Raw genomic sequence first — 23,524 nt, 5'->3', positions numbered from 1 at the left:
TTTGCAGATATTAATTTTTAATTTACACAGTACCTCAATGCTGCATTCATAACGTTCGATCGAAAGAATCCCTACTTAATATGGTGTTAAATATTTCGTTGAAGCATGTTGAATTATATTTTTAGCGCCTATATCTATAAAGAACGGGAATTTCAAATTTAAATAACCTTTAAACATTCTTGTTTTAATATAGTAGCAATATAGGTTTATTAACTTATTAAAAATTAAAACACAAAATAAAACTGATTTATTTTTTTAACAATTTTAATGCAAGGGTTTCAGCATCCTCGATTGATAGTTTAGTAATAAGCTTCTTAACCCTTTTACGATTTGGTGGTTCATCTTCGGAGAATTTATCTTCGTCTTCATTACTTATATTTTGGTTAAAAAGCTCGGCCTTATTTTTCTTTTTTGAACTTTCTATTAATTTTCTTTTCGGTTTATTAAACATATCATTAGTATCTTTTTCATCATCTTCATTGCAATAGTCTTCGTAATTACTTCGAAATGACCCTAAGTTTATATTACTATTACATTCTTTTACTTCTTCTCCGTAAACTTTTTCGGGATCCGGTAACCATGATAAATCAATATCTTCACTATCGTCTGTTTCAACATTCTCAGTATCTGAATCATTGAGAGATTTCTTGGTTTTCAGTTTCTTTTGTTTCCTTTTTGTTTTTACAAATTGCCTGAATCTTTCTTTATCAAACTTATCTTCTTCTTGAAGAACTTTTTTAGCTTTTTGCAAATCGATACCACCTTGGTTATCTTGCTCATCTTCTAAGTATTTTCGCCCTATTTCGGATTGAAGATTTTTAATTGGATCAATAACTTGTTCACCTTCGTCATCATACATAACTCTTTTGTTTGGTAAAATCTTTTTTCTTACCATTCGTTTTGCTATTGATGCTTTAGTTACGGTTTTTGCTTTATTTTTCTCTTTTTTTAATTCTTCGATATTTTCAATTGGGTCATTTTCTTCAGCATCACTAATTTGATGATCTTTTCGTTTAATTTTGAGCAAATCATCATCATCACTGTCGGTGTCTATTAAATTTTTCAATTCAAGTTCATTGCTTTCAGTTCTTTCAGCTTCTTCGTTCCCAGAAACAAACTCGTTTTCTTGTGAAACATTTTTCAAATTTTTCTTAGGTTTCATGACATTTTCAATATTTTCTGAAGATTTATTAAGAGCTCGCAGTTTATTAGCTTTCTTAATTTTTATGTTTTCTAAAAACCTGACTCGGGGTGTGAAGGGTAGCCCCAGGGAATGAGCAAATGCATCAAAATTTAATTTCTCAACATCAAATATTTTTTTGTTTTTCATTAGGTATACTGATTTGATATAAGCTACCAAAGCTCGTTGAGCTGATTCTTTTAGTTCTTTATTTGCAGCTAAGTACGCCTCCATTTTAGCTTTGGGATTAAAAATTCGTCGTGGATCAACAAATATCTGATTTATTTCGACTTTTCTCGATTTGAGTTCTTCAAGCATACCCTCTTCTTCACTGGGAGTTAAAATAAGTAAACTTTCACCTAAAATTTAATTGCGTTAATATTAATTACATATACGCAGAAACATCTCACAAGATTTAACCTTTAGCATGGTGCCTAGCTGTTCTTCCTGCTCTATGAATATATTGATCTACGTCTTCAGGGCAATCCAACTGTATAACCCAATTTACTATTGGAAAGTCAAGACCTCTCGATGCTATATCTGTTGCAAATAAGCAACAAGACTTTTTCCTGCAAAAATCATCATAAATTGCAACTCTTCTGTCTTGATGTAATGTCCCATATAAAGCCAGCAAGCTTATTCCCGGTCTTAGCTTGCAAAATATTTCAAAAATAAATTTGACTTGCTTACATGTAGACATGAAAACTATCAATTTTTGTTTTGAATGATTTTTTACAAACGACCATAGAACGGAAATTTTGTCTTCCAAATTTGTTATAATATAATTTTGTTTTAATTCAGCCGGGGTTACTGCCTGTTGTTCATGTGGCGCAACATAAGCAGGATTTTTCAAGCTTAACCTTGCTAAATCTCTCACTGACCTTGTTTGTGTTGCTGAAAAAAGTAAGGTTTGTCTTTCTGCGGGTAAGTTTTCTATTACTGCATTCATAGTTTCTTCGAAACCCATATCAAGACAACGGTCAGCTTCGTCTAATACCAAAATTTGCATTGAACTGCAATTGAATAATGGGTTCTCATCCATATGTTGTAAGAGACGACCCGGCGTGCAAATTATTATATTACATTGATCCATGCGGGTTCTTTCAAATTTTAAATTCTTTCCACCAATTATAAGACCAGCTGAAAAGTCATGATTTACTCCAATCTTTTTAAGTGTTTCGAATATTTGATAAGCAAGTTCTCGTGTTGGCGATATTATGATAGCCCCAACACCATCAGTTCTACACCACTTTTTGATAAAAAGATTCTCTAAAATCTAAATTTTAAATTAAATTCTAAAATTACAAAAACATTATGAAAAAATTTTCCAAACCGGTATGAGAAATGCTAATGTTTTACCGCTCCCTGTAATTGCAGCACCCAATATATCTCGACCTTGAAGCGAAAGCCCTATACTTTCTCTCTGAATATCTGTAGGAACTTTATATTTGGAGTATAGCAGTCCATCTAAAGTTTTCTTCGATAATGGAAAGTCCGAAAAAAAATTGATTGCTTCAGGGTTTATGCTTTCATATTTTTCTTGAAGTTGTAATATTTCATCATCAATCTTAAGTTTACATTTTTTTTGTTTATAAATTTTATTCCTCGCAATTCCATTTTTCTTTATTTTTTTGATTTTGTTTACGGAATTATTTTGCATGCTTCACTCTTTTGTTTTACATGTGTTTTTGGTTTTGTCGACTTGCATCACATGCAAATTTGACATTTAAAGCCATATCAGTTATCTAAGGATGAGTGGACACAGCAATTTAGTACTAATCTAATTCTAAATGCGACAATGGTATAAGCGTAACATACCATTGTATAACAAACGTCTGTGCAGGTAAAATGTAACAATTATTTGTAATTGATGTAAAAGTAGTCGTGTAAACCAGTGGATTAGAAATAATAAAGGAAGAAACATCTTGAAAAAATAATGAAATCCAATTTTTTCTAGTTGTCTTATTCTTTGCTCCGAGCATTGTCAAAGTGGCAACAGGAGCGTATTTATTTTATTTTCTTGTCTGGCCTCTATATAAAAAATTGGTAATTTATAAAAAGGATAAATTGAAAATTTTTTTAAAGTAATTATTCCAAAATATTTTTTAATTTTAGATATCTGTAAAAAAAACAAATATAAACAAAATTCATTATTTTTATATTTCTCTTTGAATAAATTTATTTTTTAAAATGCAAATAACTAAAAGTATTTTAACATCACAAAATTTTATTACTCTCGAAAATGAACATATTTTGTTAAAAAATTTCTTATATTATCAGTTTTGTTTGACGATTTCACAGAACAACTCTAAACAATATTAATAACAATAAATATAAAATGTAAATATAAAAATACATATACATATATTTTAATGACTCTAAAACAGTATAATTTTTAACAAATTAAAATAATTAAATTAAAATAAATTAAATTAAAATAAGGGTTATTACTCACTGAAGTAGATGGTATGTTGTCGTATTCTTCCTTATTAATTGATTAAGCTTCACATACTAATTCATTCTAAAAAAATATACTTTATAAATACATTACTATTATCAAATACAAATTCATTTTGAATAAAAAAATCCGGTCCTGATAAAATTATGTCATCTGAAGTAAATTTAATTTAAAACAAAAACAAATGTTTTCTTTGCAAAATTAAAAACTTAATAAAATTACAAATTATGAATTAATCAAAGCACTATTGAATAAATATTTCTTTTAATTATTGAAGTGAATATTATTCATATATATATATATATGGTGTGATAAAACTATTTTTTTGTTTTTACAAATAGGAATAATAATTAAGAACTATGCACCTTTTTAATTTTCCACAGATTTTTTTCTTTTTTTCACTTATTATATTTATTTTGTAAGTTTTCATAAATTAATATTCTTTTTTTAACACCTCCTATTAAATATTTTATGATGTTCAATTAGCAAACTGCACTTATTTTATTAATAATATAACAAAATTTTTTTTGTTAACTTTTTTTTCTAAGAGGAAACAGCAACATTTGGTATTTAAAGCTAATTTCAGTTTGACAATGCTCGGAGCAAAGAAGGAAAGATACGCCTTCAATGTATTTGTATTTTTGCAAGATACAATTTTTTAGAGTGTGTAAGTGAGATAGAAACAAAAATACGCCTTCATATAGTATTTCTAATTCGTTGGTGTAAACTATAAAAGTAATAATTTAGTTTGTTTTGGTTCACAATATGTGATAAATATCAACGTATGGATGACTCTTTAAAACACTTTTATATGCTATATACACACATTATAAAAAAAATCATAAATAATAATAAAACACAAAACATTAGACTTATATTTTCTATATGTTTGTATGTAGGTATATTTTTATGGACAATGTGGATCAATTTTAATGATCAATATATTGATTCATATGGATCAATATGACCATATTGAAGATTTGTTACTGTTTACGTTTTGATTATCTGACTGAGCTCAGGTGCTTTTGTGTTAAAAATACAAGCTTAATTTGTAATTAATGATAATTAAAGGAGGATTTTCGTTGGCTTTTTAAAATCTGAGTTTACAGATTGTAAATTTTTGTTTTTACTTTATCGGATTTAACCGGTGATCTAAAAAGGGTTCAAAGAGAAATTGTATAAAGAAAGTTTGAAATTCTTTCTAACGCAATATTAATTTTTAAAAATACAATTTTTGATACATACCTATGAGTGGTCAATACTGCTAATATGTTTGTTGGTTTGAAGTCATGAAGCGTGTTGTGATCACCTTAATATTTATTTTAGTATCAGAATTGTCCGTCATTTATATATGTGTATATATTGCAATTTATAAAGTAATAAAATGTCATGTTAATGTCAGTTTGCCGGAAGTTCCTTCTTTCTTTCTTTTCTTGTGAGGAGATACTGCCATCAAAAAAATGATTGGCTCGAAAATAATTAAATCAGGTGGAGCAGAGCCCGATGAATTTGAAAAATCTATTGGACAAGCTCTTTTAGAGCTTGAATTAAACTCGGAGTTAAAACCTCAATTACGTGACTTGTACATAACACGTGCAAGGGAAATTGAATTCAATAATAAAAAGGCCGTAATCATTTATGTCCCGATTCCAAAACAAAAAGCTTTCCAAAAAATTCAAACTCGTTTAGTTCGTGAATTGGAAAAAAAGTTTTCTGGAAAACATGTAGTATTTATTGGAGAACGAAAGATATTACCGAAACCAACACGGAAAACACGAAATCCATTGAAACAAAAACGGCCAAGATCCAGAACTTTAACCGCCGTATATGATGCTATTTTGGAAGATTTAGTTTTCCCAGCAGAAATTGTTGGTAAAAGAATTCGCGTTAAGCTGGACGGATCGCAATTAATTAAAGTTCATTTGGATAAAAATCAACAAACAACGATTGAACACAAAGTGGACACATTCACATCAGTGTATAAAAAATTAACAGGTCGGGATGTAACATTCGAATTTCCAGACAATTATTTGTAAAAAAATTTCATATTACATGAAAAAATAAAACAAAAAAAAAAGAAAATTTTGTTTTTTAAAGATTTTTATTATATCAAATTTTAAACAAAAAAAAAGTATGTAAGTCTCCAAACTTAAAATTTCACACGACATGTGTATGTACATATGTATGTATTAGTTTATTATTTTAGATTCATAATATTTAGTATCTAAGTATATATAATTAATTTGTATCGTGTATACGTTGGAGGAATTTTTCAAATTAGATTTAGCAGATTTACAAAAACTAATTACATACAGAGTTGACTTTTTTAGAATTTTAAATTCTTACATTTCCTATGATATTTTTCGAACATAAAATGTTTCTGCAGCATTTAGAAAAAATTAGTAAAAATGTATTAGAACTTTAAGCATACGACCATTTTCAAGTGTATTTCGTTCAAAATTTTTGGACAAAAAGAAATATCCAGTATGCTGTTAAATAATTCCTTTCATAAAGCTTAATTCTTTCAAAATGAAACTCAAATTTGCAAATTAAGTGATAAATTCAATAAGTATATTAGATTAAATTTAAATAAGTATAAATTCGCGAATAAGTATGCGAATAACTTTACAGCAACTAAATTTTCCAAATTTCAAAATTTTTTAAAAAGATTTGCCTAAATTTTAAAGGATAAGATAAATAATTAATAAGAAAAAAATACTTCGCTCAGAATGTTACTTTATTTTCAGTCAGAAAATTTATAAATTTTAAAATGTATTGGAAACCACATTTACTGAAAGATAAATGCAATTGTTCAGACTTTAAATTCACATTTACTGATATAAAAAATTAATTGGACACTTAATTAGAAAATGTTGCTCCGTATGGATAAACAACAAATTTCTTTTGTCCGTTTGCTTCAGTGAAGAACTCATAATGGTATTCATCGTCCATTATGACTTTACTATCACTTCCACAATTCAACTTTAAGTCAATAGGAAAAGTTACGTCATAGCAATTGAGTTGGAACAAACTTGTTTTACTCTTTCGAACAATTTCAAATGCCACAGATGTATTTGAACACCAAATAGATAAATTACGCTCCCCTTCTAGAAGGGAAACAACGTCTTTAACTGTTCTAAAAATATGTAAAGTTATTATTGGTGTTAAGATATTTTCCTGAAAATGTTTTCTTGCAACATCATATATAATCGTTGGAATAACTTTATTGCTCAATTCGTTACCTTCAGAAGTCAACAATTTAGCATTTAGTCCTTTTACAATTTCGATGTTATTTTTATATTCCTTTAAGAAAAATTTGTCCCTTAAAAGTTCTTCTGGGTATGATCGTAGCTTTCCTTTTAATATTTCTGTAAATTCCTCTGAACAACTTTCTTGAATATAGATACTTTGAAGTTCAGCGCCCGTTAATGGATCATCGAATGCATCTAGAACTTCTTGCACTGCTGCATTTAAATCAGACCCTCTAAAAACTATCATACCTTTTTGCCAAATATCCAACGCTAGTTGATTTACCCCATCTTTTTGTTCAATTTTCACTGGTGCTTCAACTTTTAGAATTTCATTGAACAAAGTATTAATAAATTTTTCTCGATTTTTGGTTACATGAAGAATAATATTATCGTTATTTAATATATAATTCAAAAAGATTTTTTCTAGCACATCAGAAATTCTAAACATCCATGTAGCTTCAATCATCTCATAATCTTTGGACTTTAAAAAATCTTTTGATTGAGGATCTTTTAAATGCATAGATTGTTCTATATATCTTTTTGCCAAATGAAATGGCACACAATTTTCATGGGATTCTATAAGCGCAAGTTTATCAATATTACTCTTGATCCTTTTGTATACTTCTTCGATTGGAATTTTGGTTATTTCAAAATTGAAAGCAGTAATAACATTACTGAACTTCCCATCGTTGAGCTAAAGGAAAAAAATATATTGCTTGTTAATACTTTTAATGTGCAGGTATGTAGCTAAATCGTTTTTTTGCTTATAAATACATGTGCATATATTTATTTTGAGATCTAGTCTATAGTTTTTACCTCTGTCCCATTAACGTCCATTTTGCTGTAAGATAACTTGTTAAGGTTTTCTTCGCTTATTTTATTTGTACTTTCGGTATCGTTAGACATAACAAGCAAATTCCTTTAACGTGATGTGAAAATTACAAGTAGGAGAGAAATCTCAATATTATACGGCCTTAATTTACAAACCAGCTTAATTAATGTTTTTGCTTTTGCAAATGTCGTTAGAAAGCAGACTGACAACAAGAACAATGCCTGAATGCCATATACTATTAAATTTTAAAAAATGATACAGGAAAGCAGCACTGCCAAAAGTGAAGATTTGTCTACAAAGCGAAGGTTTTTGACATATTTTTTGTGCAAATCTTCAAAATAAGATTTTTAAAATTTTTAAAATTTTCATACAAAAATATCTTCGAAATAAAGATTCTTTAATGCTACTGAAGTTTTCCAAAATTGGAAACTTATTTCCATATTTTTTACGACAGAAAATTTTCAAAATCTCCCCTTCATTTAATTATGTATATATAAATCGACTTGGCGAAATAACTAAATGTGCTTACGGATTACGATATCACATTTCATTGTGTATGTCATACATTTTTCTTTTCGAAGTCTGATTCGGTTTCAATGGAAGTCGTGATACTTCAACTTACAATTTTTTTTCAATCAAATTGTAACTGCAGAGCTCGAAAGGTTCATGAAAAAAATTTTTTTAACCAAATCTTAAAAATGAAGATTTTATTAAAAAAATATGAAGATATTTGAGCTAATTTATTTGGTAACAAAATGATGTCGCTAATTTGTCGAATTTTCTTGAGTGCTCTAATTCGCTTTCATTTATTGTATTTTTTTTCCTAATTGGTAACTAAATATTTTACAATTACAGGTAACTAAATATTTTAAAAACACCAAATTGTACGATTTAATCAGAATTTTATGAAACTGTAAACCGTAAACCCGGTTTGTCATCACATTTTGTCTGAAGGCAAATATAGAAATTACTCTATTCTAATGAGATTTATCAGTTTCACTTTTGGAAATCTCTCGTGAAATTTTCTAAAAGTGAAATAGGTAAGTTAATTTTTTTGGGACCTTGGAACAGTAAACAGTAGATTTTATTTTGGCTAAAATTTTCATAGGAAAACTACAAAATTTTGACGTGACCTCTATCAAATCACTTCAGTCTGTTATCTAAATAGTTATCAGACTTTATTATATTAGTTCTATATTTGAGACTATTGATTATATGGATGTTTTTCAATAATAATATCTAATTTTTAATTCATAGTACGTGTAGATACATATAAACAATTAAAATTTTTTTTTATTGAAAAGTAAGCAAAGCCAAAAATAAGTAGATTTATTTTTAGTATAAATTTAGGACTCCTGCCGTTTGCCATGGACACATGGCATTTCTGTTGATGAAAATTTTTCATAATTTCATTGAAAGTACGAGTCTCAAAAGTATTCTGACAAAATGCAACGAACTGAATCAAGAACCGTGTTCTAGTGTATGTATTATGTCGAAGTGAAACAAATGGAATTGGTCATTTAATTTAGATTGTAGTATCAATTAAATAAATCAAAAAGTTTTATTTGATATCAATGAGTAATTATGATTAATCGTAATAAATAGTTAAAAATATTTCTAAATGAGCGTATTATGAATAGGTATTCCTATTACACAGGTATTTAGCTATATGGCTAAGAATAATGTCTTATTTAAGGAATTTTATTAGTGAAAATGATTAGTTGGCCTCGCCCAACTAATTTAAACATGATTTTAAGTTAAAAAAATTTGTTCTTTCAAGATACTTCTTGTCAGGATCAGCAAAGTGTTATGGCCAGTGAAAGCATCATGGATGAATTAGCTACTTTGTTACGCACTGAAATCCCGGAAGGACGTCAGAGTTTATTAGATAGTTTTACAAATTTAGAACGAGTAGCAGATTATTGTGAAGATACATATTACAGGTATGGGTGTGTAACTGTAGAAAAATTATTGATTTGTATTATTGTAGATCCGATAATAAAAGAGCAGCTTTAGAGGCTACAAAGAATTATACTACACAATCATTGGCAAGTGTTGCTTATCAAATAAACACATTGGCATATAGTTTCATGCAACTGTTAGATCTTCAAGTACAGCAATTATCTGAAATGGAATCTCAATTAAATCATAGTGCGCAAACTGTAATGATTCATAAAGAAAAAGTTGCAAGGAGGTAGGGTGTAAATTTGGATATAATATATGTATTTATGTTGTGCATATTTACATGTTTGTACATATGTATGTGTATTGTTGCAGGGAGATTGGAGTTCTAACAGCAAATAAAGTTAGTTCTCGTCAGTATAAAATTGTTGCACCGATCAATCCTGAGAAACCGATTAAATATGTGCGAAAACCAATAGATTATTCTATACTGGATAGCATTGGACATGGTATCAATTCAAGTACAAACCGTGCAAAGCTGCAACATCGTGGTTCCAGCCAAGGATCTATACAGTCTGCATCAACGTTAACAAATTCATCAGGTGTTGGTCCAGCACCAACAACTAAGCCCCCAACACCCCCACAATTAGCTCGAAGTGGGAATCCAGGATCAAGTGGTACTTTAAATAAGTCAATTACTAATACAGGCACTTTGGGTCGCGGATCGCGAGAATATCGTACACCATCGGCCGTAATTCCACCCCAAGTTCCATCGCATTATGCTCCAAACTACCCAATCGGTCATCCAAAAAGACAAAGTTCTAATTCTGGCAATACGACGGTTTCATCGGCAAATAATCCAATTACAACTACTTCAAGCACAACAGTAACCAGTGAACGTGGATCAGGATATAGTGCTTTACCAATTCCCCCAAGTCAACAAATCGCAACTCATGTGAATTTGCCCTCAGCTGGAATGATGCAAAATCTTCCACCACCACCTCCAGTTACCAGTATGCCACGTAAGTCGTTAATTTTAAAGCTTTGTGTGAAAAATGAAATATTTTAATATTTTACTTTCAGCTCCGCCACCACTTTCTGTCACGCATGAATTACCAGAAAGTCATGCACAAAGTCATATTGGGATGCATACATTGGGCAGAAATATTAATAGGTAACATTATATATTAATAAAAATATATTTTATATGAATGTATTTTCAATATTAAATATTTTATTCATAAATTTATTATGAATATTATGCAGTTTTCTATAAATGACTTTTATGATGTAAATCAGTGTTTCTCAATTGGGGCTATATGGCTCCCCAGTGAGCCACAGCACATTTTAATGGCGGGATAAAAAAAATTAAGGGTAACGAAACTTTTTAGAGGGGCAGCTATTGCAACAACAGTTTAAATATTTGGAAATTAAAAAGCAATTTAAAAAGAAAAATTTAAAATTTAAATAGAAAAAAGTGAATAATTTCACATAAAATTTGTATATACTATTTGTATATAATTTTTTACTTGAAAGTAATTGAATATTTTAAATGCACACAAAAACAAAGACCGCGAGTGCCGCACAAAAACATACGGAGACCGCGGTTCCCGACCTCTAAATTATGGCATACATTCGCTCATACACAAAACAGAATAATAGCTGGAGTACAAGTATACGCATCTCCATACTGATCGAAGATGATATTTTTACATAAATTGTGTCTCATATTGTTATATGATGGGCAAAAATATTTTCGCAAATATGTGGCAATGTGAAAAACATGTTTGAATTTAATTACAAAAGGAAAATTTCATACAAAATTCATACAAAAAGTATGAACTAATTTCCTTAATGAGTTTACAGAAATTTTTAATAAGTATGCGTAGGTTGTTTTTGGGTTATGATTTCTTAAAACGAAAATTTTAGATAAATTCATTAAACTATTTTGTTTAATTTTCACATAATATTTTTTACAAGCAACCACATGCTCATCTCCATACTTCCTACGTGAGCATAGCTGAAGATTTTTGGTGTTAAGCAAAATTTCAATGAAATTTTTAAAAAGTTTTATATAGTGCACATTTTTTTCCTGTAGTTATATTGCATAAAATAAAAAAATTACTATATCAAAGCATTTTTAAAAGTGGGAAACGGCAAAACGAGCAATTTTATTTATTTCGCGGGCCACAAATAAAAAGACATTGAGCACCACTGATTCAAATGTTAGTTCATATATTTGTAGATTGCGTTTTTAAAGATATAACGTATGAACTTAATTTTTTTTTGGTTAATTTTATAAGCCTTTTTTTAAAATTTTCTAAATTTATTTGCTTAATTTTCTAGCCTTAACTTTAATCGGCCTGGCTCCCAATCACCTCCGTTGCCGCCTCCACCACCCCCTGAAGATGAACACCAAGATTTTGGCCGCCCCAGATCATCTAATCCATCGAGTGGTGGTCCATTAGCCCCAATTGTTCCGGATGATCAAAATTTACCGGGATGGGTACCGAAAAATTATATTGAAAAAGGTATGTGAACATTAAATTTAAACTAATTGTGTTTTTAAATAAATTTAGTAATTTATTTTTTATATTTTAGTTGTTGCAATATATGATTACTACGCAGATAAGGATGACGAATTGAGTTTTCAAGAGAGTTCGGTTTTGTACGTATTGAAGAAAAACGATGATGGTTGGTGGGAGGGCGTTATGGATGGTGTTACTGGATTATTTCCTGGAAATTATGTTGAACCTTGTGTTTAAAAAAAAGTGTTTAAAAAATTTGAAATAAAATTAAAAACAAAAATAATTAATTCATACAATATGCTTAAACAATATGATTAGAAAGAGACTAAATACGGAAAATATTTGTTTTTTTTTAACAAATTTAATTTAATTGCGTAACTTGATTGTATTTGTTCACAACAGATGTATTATAACAATAGGGTTACGGCAACATGTCAGTGTTTTGGCAAAATGGATGAATGCAGTTTATGTATTCAACATTTCACTTAAACATAGATCGGTATCTAATATGCAATGATTTTTATAAATTAAAGCGCTATGAATGTAAGACCCTTATAACATATAAAATAATCTAAACCATTACAAATATATCTATAAAAGTATTAAAAGTGTAAAAAATATTACGAATAGGTCGTGGTGTTATAAAAACTTTAGCGGGATTTTGAAGCTTATATTTATTGTTTTTCTTCGTTTTGAATGCTTTAAGTTAGCAGTTTTTGAAAAAAGTCTACGCAATTTTTCAATTTATTTTACAACTTATGTATTCAATATTAATTACCTAGTTTTTTATTATTTCACTTTAATGTTATGGTAATATAAGAATTTTATAAATTTGATATGATATAAAAACACATAAACAAAATAATAGACTATCTTATGATTTTTTTTGTGTAATATTGGTTAAATAAAAAATCAATTTGTATTACAAATTTTGTTTAATTAATCTTTAAAACAAATATTTAATGATCCTCTTTGCATAGAATTCTTTTTGGAAAGTTGTTGTGCAGACAAAATTTGCTTTACTAGTTTTTGTTGTAAGTACAATAAAAAATTTGATAATGAAGATATACCGTTTTTTAAATCCGAAAGTTATATTTAAAAAAAAATATTTTACTGACTTTAATGTATAACATGTTTTAATTATTTAGATTCTGAAAGTATTTTATGCTTTTATGAAATAGAAATAAAAAACAAATATTGAGAAAAATTTTTTTATTAACTTCATTAACATTTTCTGTTTTAAACATAAATATAATATAATTTATTATTTTCCTATATGATAATCAATTTAAAACTTTCTTGTTTATAAACTATTGATCAATAAAACTTTTTCTTGTATACACAACTCTTTATTCCTGTCTTTATTATTTTGAATATGAATATAAATTACAATAATCTACAGTCTGTATTGATTTGGTATGCACTCAAAAGTTTTAAAAATGAAAGTAATAATTTCCAAGTAGTTGTTATACTAATTAAAATTCATATAAATAGTGCTATAAAAGACATCATAATTAATTAGTATTTTCAAAGTCTTTAGTGCTATTCATATAGTAAATTCGTAATTTAACTGTTTTGCAGTGATTGCAAATTGTGGTTGAATAAATAAATATAAAATTAAGATTAATGAATTACATAGTATGTATGAATGTACAAAATTGTCTTGTTAGATGTATTTTTGATTATATTTAAAATAGATTTATTTAAAAATCGAAAATTTGCATCAGTATACATGCATATATTTTTATTAATAAAACGGAACATAACATTTTTAAAAAAATTAAATTTATATAAAAAAGTTTTTTGTTTCCAGCAATTCTTTTTACTTTCGGAAAATAAAATAACTTCAAATCATATCTATTACATAATCGTACTTTGTTAAGTGCATAAAAATGTTTTTGTGATCACTTACATATCTATCATTTTATTCTAGTTAGGTTTATTTTCAAATCTGTATCACAATATTGATTTAAGTCTAAACGATACGAGTAACCGACACCAAACAGGAATTCTCATTTTAATCATTTTCAATTAAAAATTATATTATTAACTATTATTATTATAATTAAAATCATGCTTTTACTTTGTATGCTTATATGGGGGGGGAGAACGGGATAGAATGCGAATACAGTTGGTGGGAAGCTGTTACACCAACCTAGCCTCTTCTATCCAACGCCACATCTCACCTTCACGAGGTCCCTCCTGTCGCACTGAGCAACCCGCATGAAAGATCTGGTTTCAACCCAGGTGGTGTAGTGTGGGTCAGTTTAGCAGACGAGATTGGCGGATGTAGCGTCTGTCCAAGAATTGGCGGCTACGGGCGGGCGTCTGTCTTGCAGCAAACGGCTCGCGGTATAAATGTGCTAGATACCTGGAAGAAGGTGAACAATTTCTTCAAAGTAAAAATTATGCAATGGACAAAACTAAAGGATTATGTACCCCAGGTGGTAAGGCAACTATGTTGCCAAATCCACCCTCTAAGGAGGTCGGCCCCATGGATTCTGGGGGGGGGGCATTTGTTGCAGAAATTTTCCTCGCCGGTTGACAATGGTCAACTCTCAATCAGCGCTAGAAGTTCGTTGACTAAAAGAACTTCACCGTCATGTGGTCGTGATGATAGTCTGAGCTTATTAAGCCATCAGTCACTTAAATTAGTAAAGGAAGAAAACGAACAGCTGAAATTAAAATTGAACAAAATTGAAAGCGTAATTTCCAACCTAAGTAGGGAAGTTACGGACTTGCGCTCCGAAAATCAGTCTCTCAAGGAAGCGCTGAGACTAAAAATTGAAGCGAAATGAGACAGTGACATCGGGCAGAAAAAATTAACAACGTTCCCCTCTAGTGAGGAGGAAGTGTCTGGTTTTGACACTGATTCTGCTACCTGGATAACTCAAACTAAAAGAAAAGTTAAGAAACGGAAAGCCGGATCATCCCCAGAGCTAACCACAAAAGAAGATAACGTAAACTTAAATGATAAAGACGATAATAATAGAAAATCAAATTTAAAAGACCGCAAACCACCCCCTATTAACATAGAGGGTGTTGAAAAATATAAAGATGTTCTCGCGATTATCTCGACAGTGGTCAAGAGCTTCAAGATTGTCACAATTAAGGATAACATATGGAAGATCAACACAGAGTGCTCGGATGACTACAGAGCCCTAGTCAAGAAGCTGGAATCAATTAAGGCCCAATGGTATACATACGAAAATAAGAACGAGAGACCAATAAGGTTAGTTGCAAGAGGACTTCACTGGTCTTGTGATAAAGAATACATTATGCAGGACTTAAGAAATCAAGGATTCAAAATAAGTGACGCAGTAAATATTATGAGAAACGAAAAAGTAACCGACAAAAATAACAAATTGACGAATCATAAGATAAAACTTCCTCTCTTTATGCTTGCATTTGATAAGAACGAAAATGTGGACAAGATTTATAACATAAAATCGATAGCAAACATGACTGTGAAAATTGAACCAATTAAAAAGAATGTAAAAGTTATCCCACAGTGCAAAAGATGTCAGGGCTTCAACCATACGAGATCTTTTTGCAAGAAAGAACCTAAGTGTGTAAAGTGCGGAGAAAATCATTTTTCCAGTGAGTGTAAATTCAGCAAAAACCTTCCACCTAAATGCGCTAACTGTGGTGGGTTACATCCGGCTAACTACAGGGGATGTGAGGTAGCACGTGAACTTCAAAAGAAAAGAGATTATTCCATAAAAAGGAGAGCGAACAATAAGTCGTTTCCGAGCTCGAGCACTGCAATGAAGTACGGGGCAACTCCTGTCATAAAAAGTTCCAGAACCCCAGTGATTATGGCCCAGCCCACGCCTGCTCTGAATTCTGTTGCCACTCCATTGGTAGAGAATAGGAGAATCGACGCAACACCAGAAGTGAGGGGCGTGAGTAGTAATTCCAGGTCCTATGCAAGAGTGGCTCGTGTGACTGCGGCTAATAAAATGTCGTTAGAAGATACTTTAAGTCTGATATTAAGCAAAATAAGTGATCAAAAGTTGACTGAAGGAAAATTGATCAAAAGGCTAGATGAGCTAGAAAAAAGAATCAAATTATTATCCCAGTATAGACAATGTACACATTAAGAATTATGACGTGGAATGCCAACGGGCTGCTAAATCATAAAGATGAGTTAGAACTGTGCCTACGTGAAAACAAAATTGACATTTGCTTGATTTCGGAGACCCATTTTACGAAGGAATCCTACATAGCCATCAAAGATTACACATGTTACCATGCTGAGCATCCAGAAAATAGGGCCAGAGGTGGATCAGCAATAATAATCAAAAGTAATTTAAATCATGACGAAGACACGAAAATCGAATTAGAACATATGCAAATAACCTCCATAAAAATCAAAACCAAAAACAAAAACTTCAAAGTCTCTGCTATATATTGCCCACCTAAGCACAAATTTAAAGTAGATGATTATAAAAATATGATAAATGCACTTGGAAACAATTTCATCCTTGGTGGCAACTTTAATGCCAAACACACCTACTGGGGCTCAAGGTTAATTACACCAAAGGGCAGGGCTTTGTATGAGGCTGGCTTAGATCTGAAATGTTCTTTTCATTCTACTGGTAGACCAACTTACTGGCCAACTGATCAAAACAGATCTCCGGATCTAATTGACTTCTTCGTAACCAAGGGCATTTCTAATAAATATATTGGTATCAGTGAATGCTATGATTTATGCTATGACCACTCACCCATAATTTTGACGATTAGTGAAACTATAATATTCAAACAAGACCCACCAAGATTAACAAATAAATCCACGAATTGGGAAAATTTCAAGATTGACCTTTCATTAATGACTGAGCTTAATGTTCCTTTGCAAAATCCTCGGCAACTGGAAAAAGAAATTGACGAATTCATAAATAATATACACAGAGCAGCAGTATCCAATACTAAACCGATGGAAAAGAGGTTGAATAATTCCATAGCTTACCCCTTGGAAGTTCGTAATTTGATCCATGACAAAAGGAAGGCTCGTAAAACTTGGCAAATGACGAGATCCCCGCTGCATAAACGTAAGTTAAACTATTTGAACAGTAAATTAACTAGACTCCTGAAAATAGTAAAAAACGAAACATTAGCTGAAAAACTAGTAAATCTCTCCGCTGAAAAAGATGGTGATTATTCTCTTTGGAAGACAACTAAGTCAGATAAGAAGCCTCCAACCTCACTCCCACCAATAAGAGCAGCTGGCTCTTGGGCCTGCAGCAATAAAGAGAAGGTGTCAATTTTCGCGGATCACCTTGAAAAAACATTTGAACCATTTAATCCTACGGCGCAGACTATTGATCTTGTCCCTCCTCCTAGTGCGGGTGAAGTGTCTCTCAGCAGAGTAACTATGCCTGAGCTCAGAGACGAAATAAAAAAGCTTAGTAACAACAAAGCTCCAGGCTACGATTTGGTTACTCCGGTCATCCTAAAGGAACTGCCTCAAGAAGCCCAAATGAAGCTACTTCATCTTATAAATTGCAGCTTTCGCTTAAGATACGTGCCCAGACAGTGGAAGGTGGCTGAGGTTATCCTAGTTCCAAAGCCAGGTAAGCCAATACATGATGTAACGTCAAACCGTCCTATATCTCTACTTCCAATGATGTCGAAATTGTACGAGAGATTACAATTGGCTAGATTGAAACCAGTGATAGTGGAGAGGGGGCTCATCCCTGATCATCAATTTGGATTCAGAAGCAAGCACTGTACAATTGATCAGGTTCACAGGATAACCAATACCATAGAAGAGGCTTTTGAAACTAAGAAAATATGCTCCACTATATTCCTGGATGTGGCTCAGGCGTTCGATAAGGTGTGGCACGAGGGCCTCATTTACAAAATAAAACGGAATCTTCCTGAACCTTTTGGAAATATCCTGACGTCATATCTTGAGAACAGATACTTTAGAGTTAAGATGGAAGATGAATACTCTTGCCTGAGGAATATAAGTGCTGGTGTCCCGCAGGGCAGTGTGTTGGGCCCGGTTCTGTATCTCTTATACACTAATGACATTCCCAACTCGCATGAAACTAAGCTAGCAACTTTTGCCGACGACACGGCTATACTTGCTGTGGGAGATACAATTCAGGAGTGTACATCTAAGCTGCAAAGAACAATAGATCTAGTGGATGTGTGGACCAAGAAATGGAGAATAAAACTAAACGAAGGAAAATCAGTTCATGTTGATTTTACAAATAAAATAATAAATCCGGAGAATATATATTTGAATAACGCGCCAATTCCCCATGCGAATGAGGCTAAATATCTCGGAATGACGCTTGACACCAAATTAAGATGGAAACCTCACGTAAGAAAGAAAAAAGAAGAAATCGATATAAAAATGAGAAAACTGAACTGGCTGATGAATAGAAATTCAACTCTAAATCTCCAGAACAAGCTGTTAGTATATAACCAAGTAATTAAACCAATCTGGCAGTATGGCATCCAACTGTGGGGGTGCGCAAGCAAAAGTACTACAGACATAATCCAAAGATCGCAAAATAAAATCCTGAGACAGATAGTCGGAGCACCTTGGTACGTGCGTAACAGTACCTTGCATAGAGATCTAAACGTCCCAACTGTGGAAGATGAAATAATTAGGGTGGCAAAGAACCACAAATCTAGGACGAGTCAACATGAAAATAATGAGATGGTAGATATCTTAAATAATCACGAAAATATCCTCAGAAGGCTAAACCGCAGGAAGCCGCTTGATCTTGCCGCTTGATCTTAAGTGTAACGGAGGTATTCGGGGGAATCATCACAGGATGTTGGCCCAACAAACGTGATTTTTAGAACTGGAGAAGAAAGGATTGCTAGATAGACCGAATGGTTCTAGTTGCAATAATAATTGATTAAAAAAAAAAAAAAAAAAAAAAAAACTTTGTATGCTAAGTTTAGTAGCCAGCGAAGTGAGTTAAGGAAATTGGAAATTATTGTAGTATGGTTTTTTATCATAACTGAATTTTAATAATAAATTATTCGTTTTTGATAGAGCTAGTTTTCACTAGTTCAATTTATATAAGATAAAAGTTTGAATTTTTTCATATTCAAAATTTTGTGAGAGCATAAAAAAATTATAAAAGAATTTGACTTCATTCTTTATAAATATTTTTTACACTCATCCTACTTTACAGCGAGCAGAAATCATTAAAATTTTTAAAACCATTAAAATTTTAATTGAATTGGATTTAATTTAATTGAAAATATTAAAGTGTAAAAAGAGTGAGCTACAACCTTCGAAATATGTTTCTAAAAATCCTTCTAAAAAAATGTTAACACATTTTTAAGAGTTCGATAGTTATCCAATTGACTTTTAAAAATTCTCTCTAAAACTAAAACAATTAAATTATTTAATTATGTATTGGAGAAGTGATACAATTAAGTACAATGCCCTATATATATTTTTTTCTCAAAATTAAATTATATTATGCATAAAGGTTATTTTATCAATTTCATAAAATTCTTAATTTATTATGTTTATCATTTTATAAGTCAGCCATTTAGTTGAACTAAATATATACAGACGGTTTCACAGCACATCAAATTTTTAATAAATAAAAATCTCTAGTTTAGGTTAATATATGGTTTGTTTTGCAATGTGAAAATATTTGAAAATTAATTTCTTAGCTCAATATTTAAAAATATATTTTCTTTCCCCAGGCTCGCAAATCTCTTTTGAAAGCTGCATTTGGGTGAACTGTTGCGGTTTTGGTATATATTGAACCTTATTGAAAATATAAATAATATACTTCGTATTAAATGAAATTATAAAACCATTCTACATGTTAAAACGTTTCTCTTAAAGTTCTCCTACGATTTTTTGACCACGATTGTTCAGTTGCGCTGGCAAAAAGTAGATAAAAGAAGTTACCACCAATGCAGAAAAAAGCAGCTAAATAAAACACCAAGCGCCATCTTGTCAAAGTTTCTTTCCCATTTATCAACATTCCAATCACATATGGGGCTAAGAAACCGCAAGTGTTTCCAGCGGCGTTTGTTAAACCATAAAGTGTGCCTGCGTATTTCGGACTAATGGCAATATGATTTAATTGATTTCCTGAATAAACAGCACCTTGAAAAGCACCTACACCTGCTAACATAAACATTACCCATATCCAATTACAACCAACATAAGCAACACCAATCAGCCCTAAACTAGGTATCACTGAAGCTATTGTATTCCATAATTTCATCGAATTTAACAACGAAATATAGTTTCTAGCTAATAACCAATCAGCAAATATTGAACAACAAATACCTAAAATCCAACTTGTAAAATATGGAAGAGCGGTAGCAGTTGCATTTGATTTAATTCCAAAATGTAAAATACTATTCATATAAGTTGGAAGCTCTGTAAGTTGGGTATAGAATGCCCAAGCTTGTCCACATTGTGTAATTAAAATTGCCCAAACTGGTAATGATGATAAAACTTCAAGCCAAGGGATACTTTCTGAATCGATACCGATTTGACCATCGAAATCTTCATCAACGCCTGTTAAGCGGATTGACCTTTCAATATAGTTCAATTCTTTGTAACTTATACGCGGATGAGCACTTGGTGTATCAAAAACTAATAGCATCCAAAATATAAACCATATTATTCCTAAGATCCCAAATATATAAAATGCCAATGGCCAACCACCCATAAACTGTAGGGAACACAGCCAACCTGCTAACGGTAATGAAATAACAGTGCCAATATTTGAACCAGCGTACACCACAGAAGCAAATTTGTTTCTTTCTAATGGAGGTATCCAATGTGCTAACATTGCATGCATAGCCGGATATGTAACACCTTCTCCCATACCTTCCAATATTCTAACCACTACCAGTGTTGGAAGACTAAAATAAGCTGCCATAGGAGTCAGCATAGTGAATATTGCTGTTATCAAAACTCCGAATCCGTAGACTAGTTTACCACCCATTTGTTCTGCTAATCTACCGCCAGGTACTTGAGTTATAACATATCCATAAAAAAAAGACCCTAAAACTATACCTTGAGTTGTTTCATCCCATATAAATTCACCATTTGTGTTTTCTGGTAGTGTGTTATTTTCACTGGTATTTGATGATGCTGGGCAGACGTCTTCAATAGTAACATTTTCATGTGATATAGCAGTTTGATTTACCATAGCAACAATTGCAACAGATAAATTAACTCTCATGGCATATACTACGGCAAAGCCAAGAAATCCCATAAAACCAAATACATATCTAGTTTTAAATATTCCACCAACATCATCTAAAAACAATACAAATTAAAATGTATTATAAACAAATTTATCAAATTGGTGTCAAATTAAAATTAATTAACCCATGTATTTTTTCATGCAGATAGGACTGAGCCTTTTAACTTACAGTAGTTTTTCAGTTTTAAATTTTTACATTCATAGAGCGGAAGCATGATTCTTAATTAAATTTTTAATTAATACATCAATTAAGGACGATTACAGCATTTATAAGCACATTTTAAAAAATTTAACATTTTATTATTATATATATACCTATTATCATTATATATATATATAATATATATATATATAATATATATATATATATATATATATATATATATATATATATATATATATATATATATATATATATATATATATATATATAAATATATATATATATATATATATATATATATATATATATATATATATATATATTATATATGTAAATATTATTATACTAATTTATTACAATTAATTATAATACATTACAATAATAATTATAGTTGAATTTTAATAATAAAAAATTAATAAATTTTTGAAATAACAATCAGCAATTTTTTAAAACACGAAAAACTTTTCCGATTCTCTTGATGTTAATAGAATTGTTTTTAAAATTTAATTTGAAATGAAATTGTTATAATGCTTATACGTACAAATGTATATGTATATACTTAATTTATAACAATAGTTCTATTATGAGTTCTTGCTAAGAAGTGACAGTTTACCATTATTTTGTTAAATTTAAGAAAATGAAAAATAAAATCATGTTTAACAAACCTTAAGATGATTAGGGTGAGACACTATTTTGTATCCAATGCTCATTGTCTTAAATAAAATATTTTTAAACGTACATATGTACATACCATTATTGACTAAAGGGGTTATATCATTTTCATCATCGCTGCTTTCGTGTTCATTTAATGGTTGAGTAGCTTCATGATTTTCTATTTCATATTTGCTTTCGTGATGTATAAACATAACGTGTTTGTATTCCTTCAAGCTATTCCACAGTTAAAGGAATTTAAATTCGAACAAAATACCAACTGTTTTGTACATTTAATAAAAAAGTGAAATCTAAAATTACGAAACAAAATTTGATTTGTAAAAACAAAGAACTTAATTTACTCTGCTTACGGTTTATCTAGCCTCAGAAAAATCTTAATTTTTATAAAGACAAATTTGTACACGTAGTTAAAAGTGTATGTATGTACATAATTAAATTTTATTACACAGGTGTCAACCCACTTTTTATTGAAATTTATTTTGTACACTCATATGTTGTTTTTGTGATGTATAAACATAACGTGTTTGTATTCCTTCAAGCTATTCCACAGTTAAAGGAATTTAAATTCGAACAAAATACCAACTGTTTTGTACATTTAATAAAAAAGTGAAATCTAAAATTACGAAACAAAATTTGATTTGTAAAAACAAAGAACTTAATTTACTCTGCTTACGGTTTATCTAGCCTCAGAAAAATCTTAATTTTTATAAAGACAAATTTGTACACGTAGTTAAAAGTGTATGTATGTACATAATTAAATTTTATTACACAGGTGTCAACCCACTTTTTATTGAAATTTATTTTGTACACTCATATGTTGTTTTTGTATGTAAATATTAATAAAAATAATTTAATTATTAAACTGCATATTAACGAATGCTATAAATACTGACAATTCTTTTTCACAATGTTATACAATTTATGTTTGTACTTTTTTCATGATATTAAATAGGAAAAATTTTGTTTTGTTAAACACACATGATATAAAACAAAAAAATAAAAATACAAATCATATGTTTCCATTTTTCTAAACTCTGACATTTGGGAAAAAGCTTTATTTATTTAAAGTTTATCTGAAAAACCAGAAGGTTTTGAGTACAGTGATCTGTGATCAAGCGCAGTAGCGATGATTTTTATAAAAAAATTTTAAGCAATTTAAATTCTGTTTCAATTCTAAAATTTTTAAACCCTATTTCATTGATTTTATATTTATCATATTCGTAATGCGAATTTAAATTTACACAATTATCTGGAAATGGAACATCATACATTTACGCAAATAAAAATTACTCAAATTTTATTCAATGTATGTACTTTATA

General features: G+C 30.2%; 5 protein-coding genes across 5 annotated transcripts; 2 read left to right on the top strand and 3 right to left on the bottom strand.

Annotated features, from left to right (window-relative positions):
* Positions 1 to 115: 115 nt before the first annotated feature.
* LOC129605298 (probable ATP-dependent RNA helicase DDX10) lies at positions 116 to 2,906 on the bottom strand. The gene is made up of 3 exons (XM_055514965.1): positions 2,514 to 2,906; positions 1,601 to 2,456; positions 116 to 1,539 (listed from the first exon to the last, which is right to left on the bottom strand). Exons 1-3 carry the CDS (start codon positions 2,838 to 2,840, stop codon positions 248 to 250), a joined length of 2,475 nt encoding a protein of 824 aa, XP_055370940.1. The 5' UTR covers positions 2,841 to 2,906; the 3' UTR covers positions 116 to 247.
* A 2,140-nt stretch (positions 2,907 to 5,046) lies between these two features.
* On the top strand, positions 5,047 to 5,720 carry LOC129605216 (40S ribosomal protein S7). The gene has a single exon (XM_055514832.1). The coding sequence runs from the start codon at positions 5,099 to 5,101 to the stop codon at positions 5,672 to 5,674; it is 576 nt and encodes a 191-aa protein (XP_055370807.1). The 5' UTR covers positions 5,047 to 5,098; the 3' UTR covers positions 5,675 to 5,720.
* Positions 5,721 to 6,357: 637 nt separating this feature from the next.
* On the bottom strand, positions 6,358 to 7,931 carry LOC129605215 (uncharacterized). The gene is made up of 2 exons (XM_055514831.1): positions 7,706 to 7,931; positions 6,358 to 7,583 (listed from the first exon to the last, which is right to left on the bottom strand). The coding sequence occupies exons 1-2, from the start codon at positions 7,793 to 7,795 to the stop codon at positions 6,498 to 6,500; spliced, it is 1,176 nt and encodes a 391-aa protein (XP_055370806.1). The 5' UTR covers positions 7,796 to 7,931; the 3' UTR covers positions 6,358 to 6,497.
* Positions 7,932 to 9,217: 1,286 nt separating this feature from the next.
* Positions 9,218 to 13,102, top strand: LOC129605284 (abl interactor 2). Its single transcript, XM_055514940.1, has 7 exons — positions 9,218 to 9,378; positions 9,502 to 9,664; positions 9,712 to 9,915; positions 9,999 to 10,645; positions 10,707 to 10,797; positions 11,970 to 12,154; positions 12,225 to 13,102. Exons 1-7 carry the CDS (start codon positions 9,354 to 9,356, stop codon positions 12,386 to 12,388), a joined length of 1,479 nt encoding a protein of 492 aa, XP_055370915.1. The 5' UTR covers positions 9,218 to 9,353; the 3' UTR covers positions 12,389 to 13,102.
* Positions 13,103 to 19,478: 6,376 nt separating this feature from the next.
* Positions 19,479 to 23,110, bottom strand: LOC129605283 (sialin). The gene is made up of 4 exons (XM_055514939.1): positions 22,878 to 23,110; positions 22,555 to 22,817; positions 22,284 to 22,494; positions 19,479 to 21,422 (listed from the first exon to the last, which is right to left on the bottom strand). The coding sequence occupies exons 3-4, from the start codon at positions 22,396 to 22,398 to the stop codon at positions 19,966 to 19,968; spliced, it is 1,572 nt and encodes a 523-aa protein (XP_055370914.1). The 5' UTR covers positions 22,399 to 22,494; positions 22,555 to 22,817; positions 22,878 to 23,110; the 3' UTR covers positions 19,479 to 19,965.
* Between the last annotated feature and the right edge of the window lie 414 nt (positions 23,111 to 23,524).

Source organism: Condylostylus longicornis, unplaced genomic scaffold (assembly GCF_029603195.1).
Source record: "Condylostylus longicornis isolate FDR11 unplaced genomic scaffold, ASM2960319v2 ptg000013l, whole genome shotgun sequence".
Taxonomy (NCBI): domain Eukaryota; kingdom Metazoa; phylum Arthropoda; class Insecta; order Diptera; family Dolichopodidae; genus Condylostylus; species Condylostylus longicornis.
This window is presented reverse-complemented; position numbering and strand designations above follow the sequence as displayed.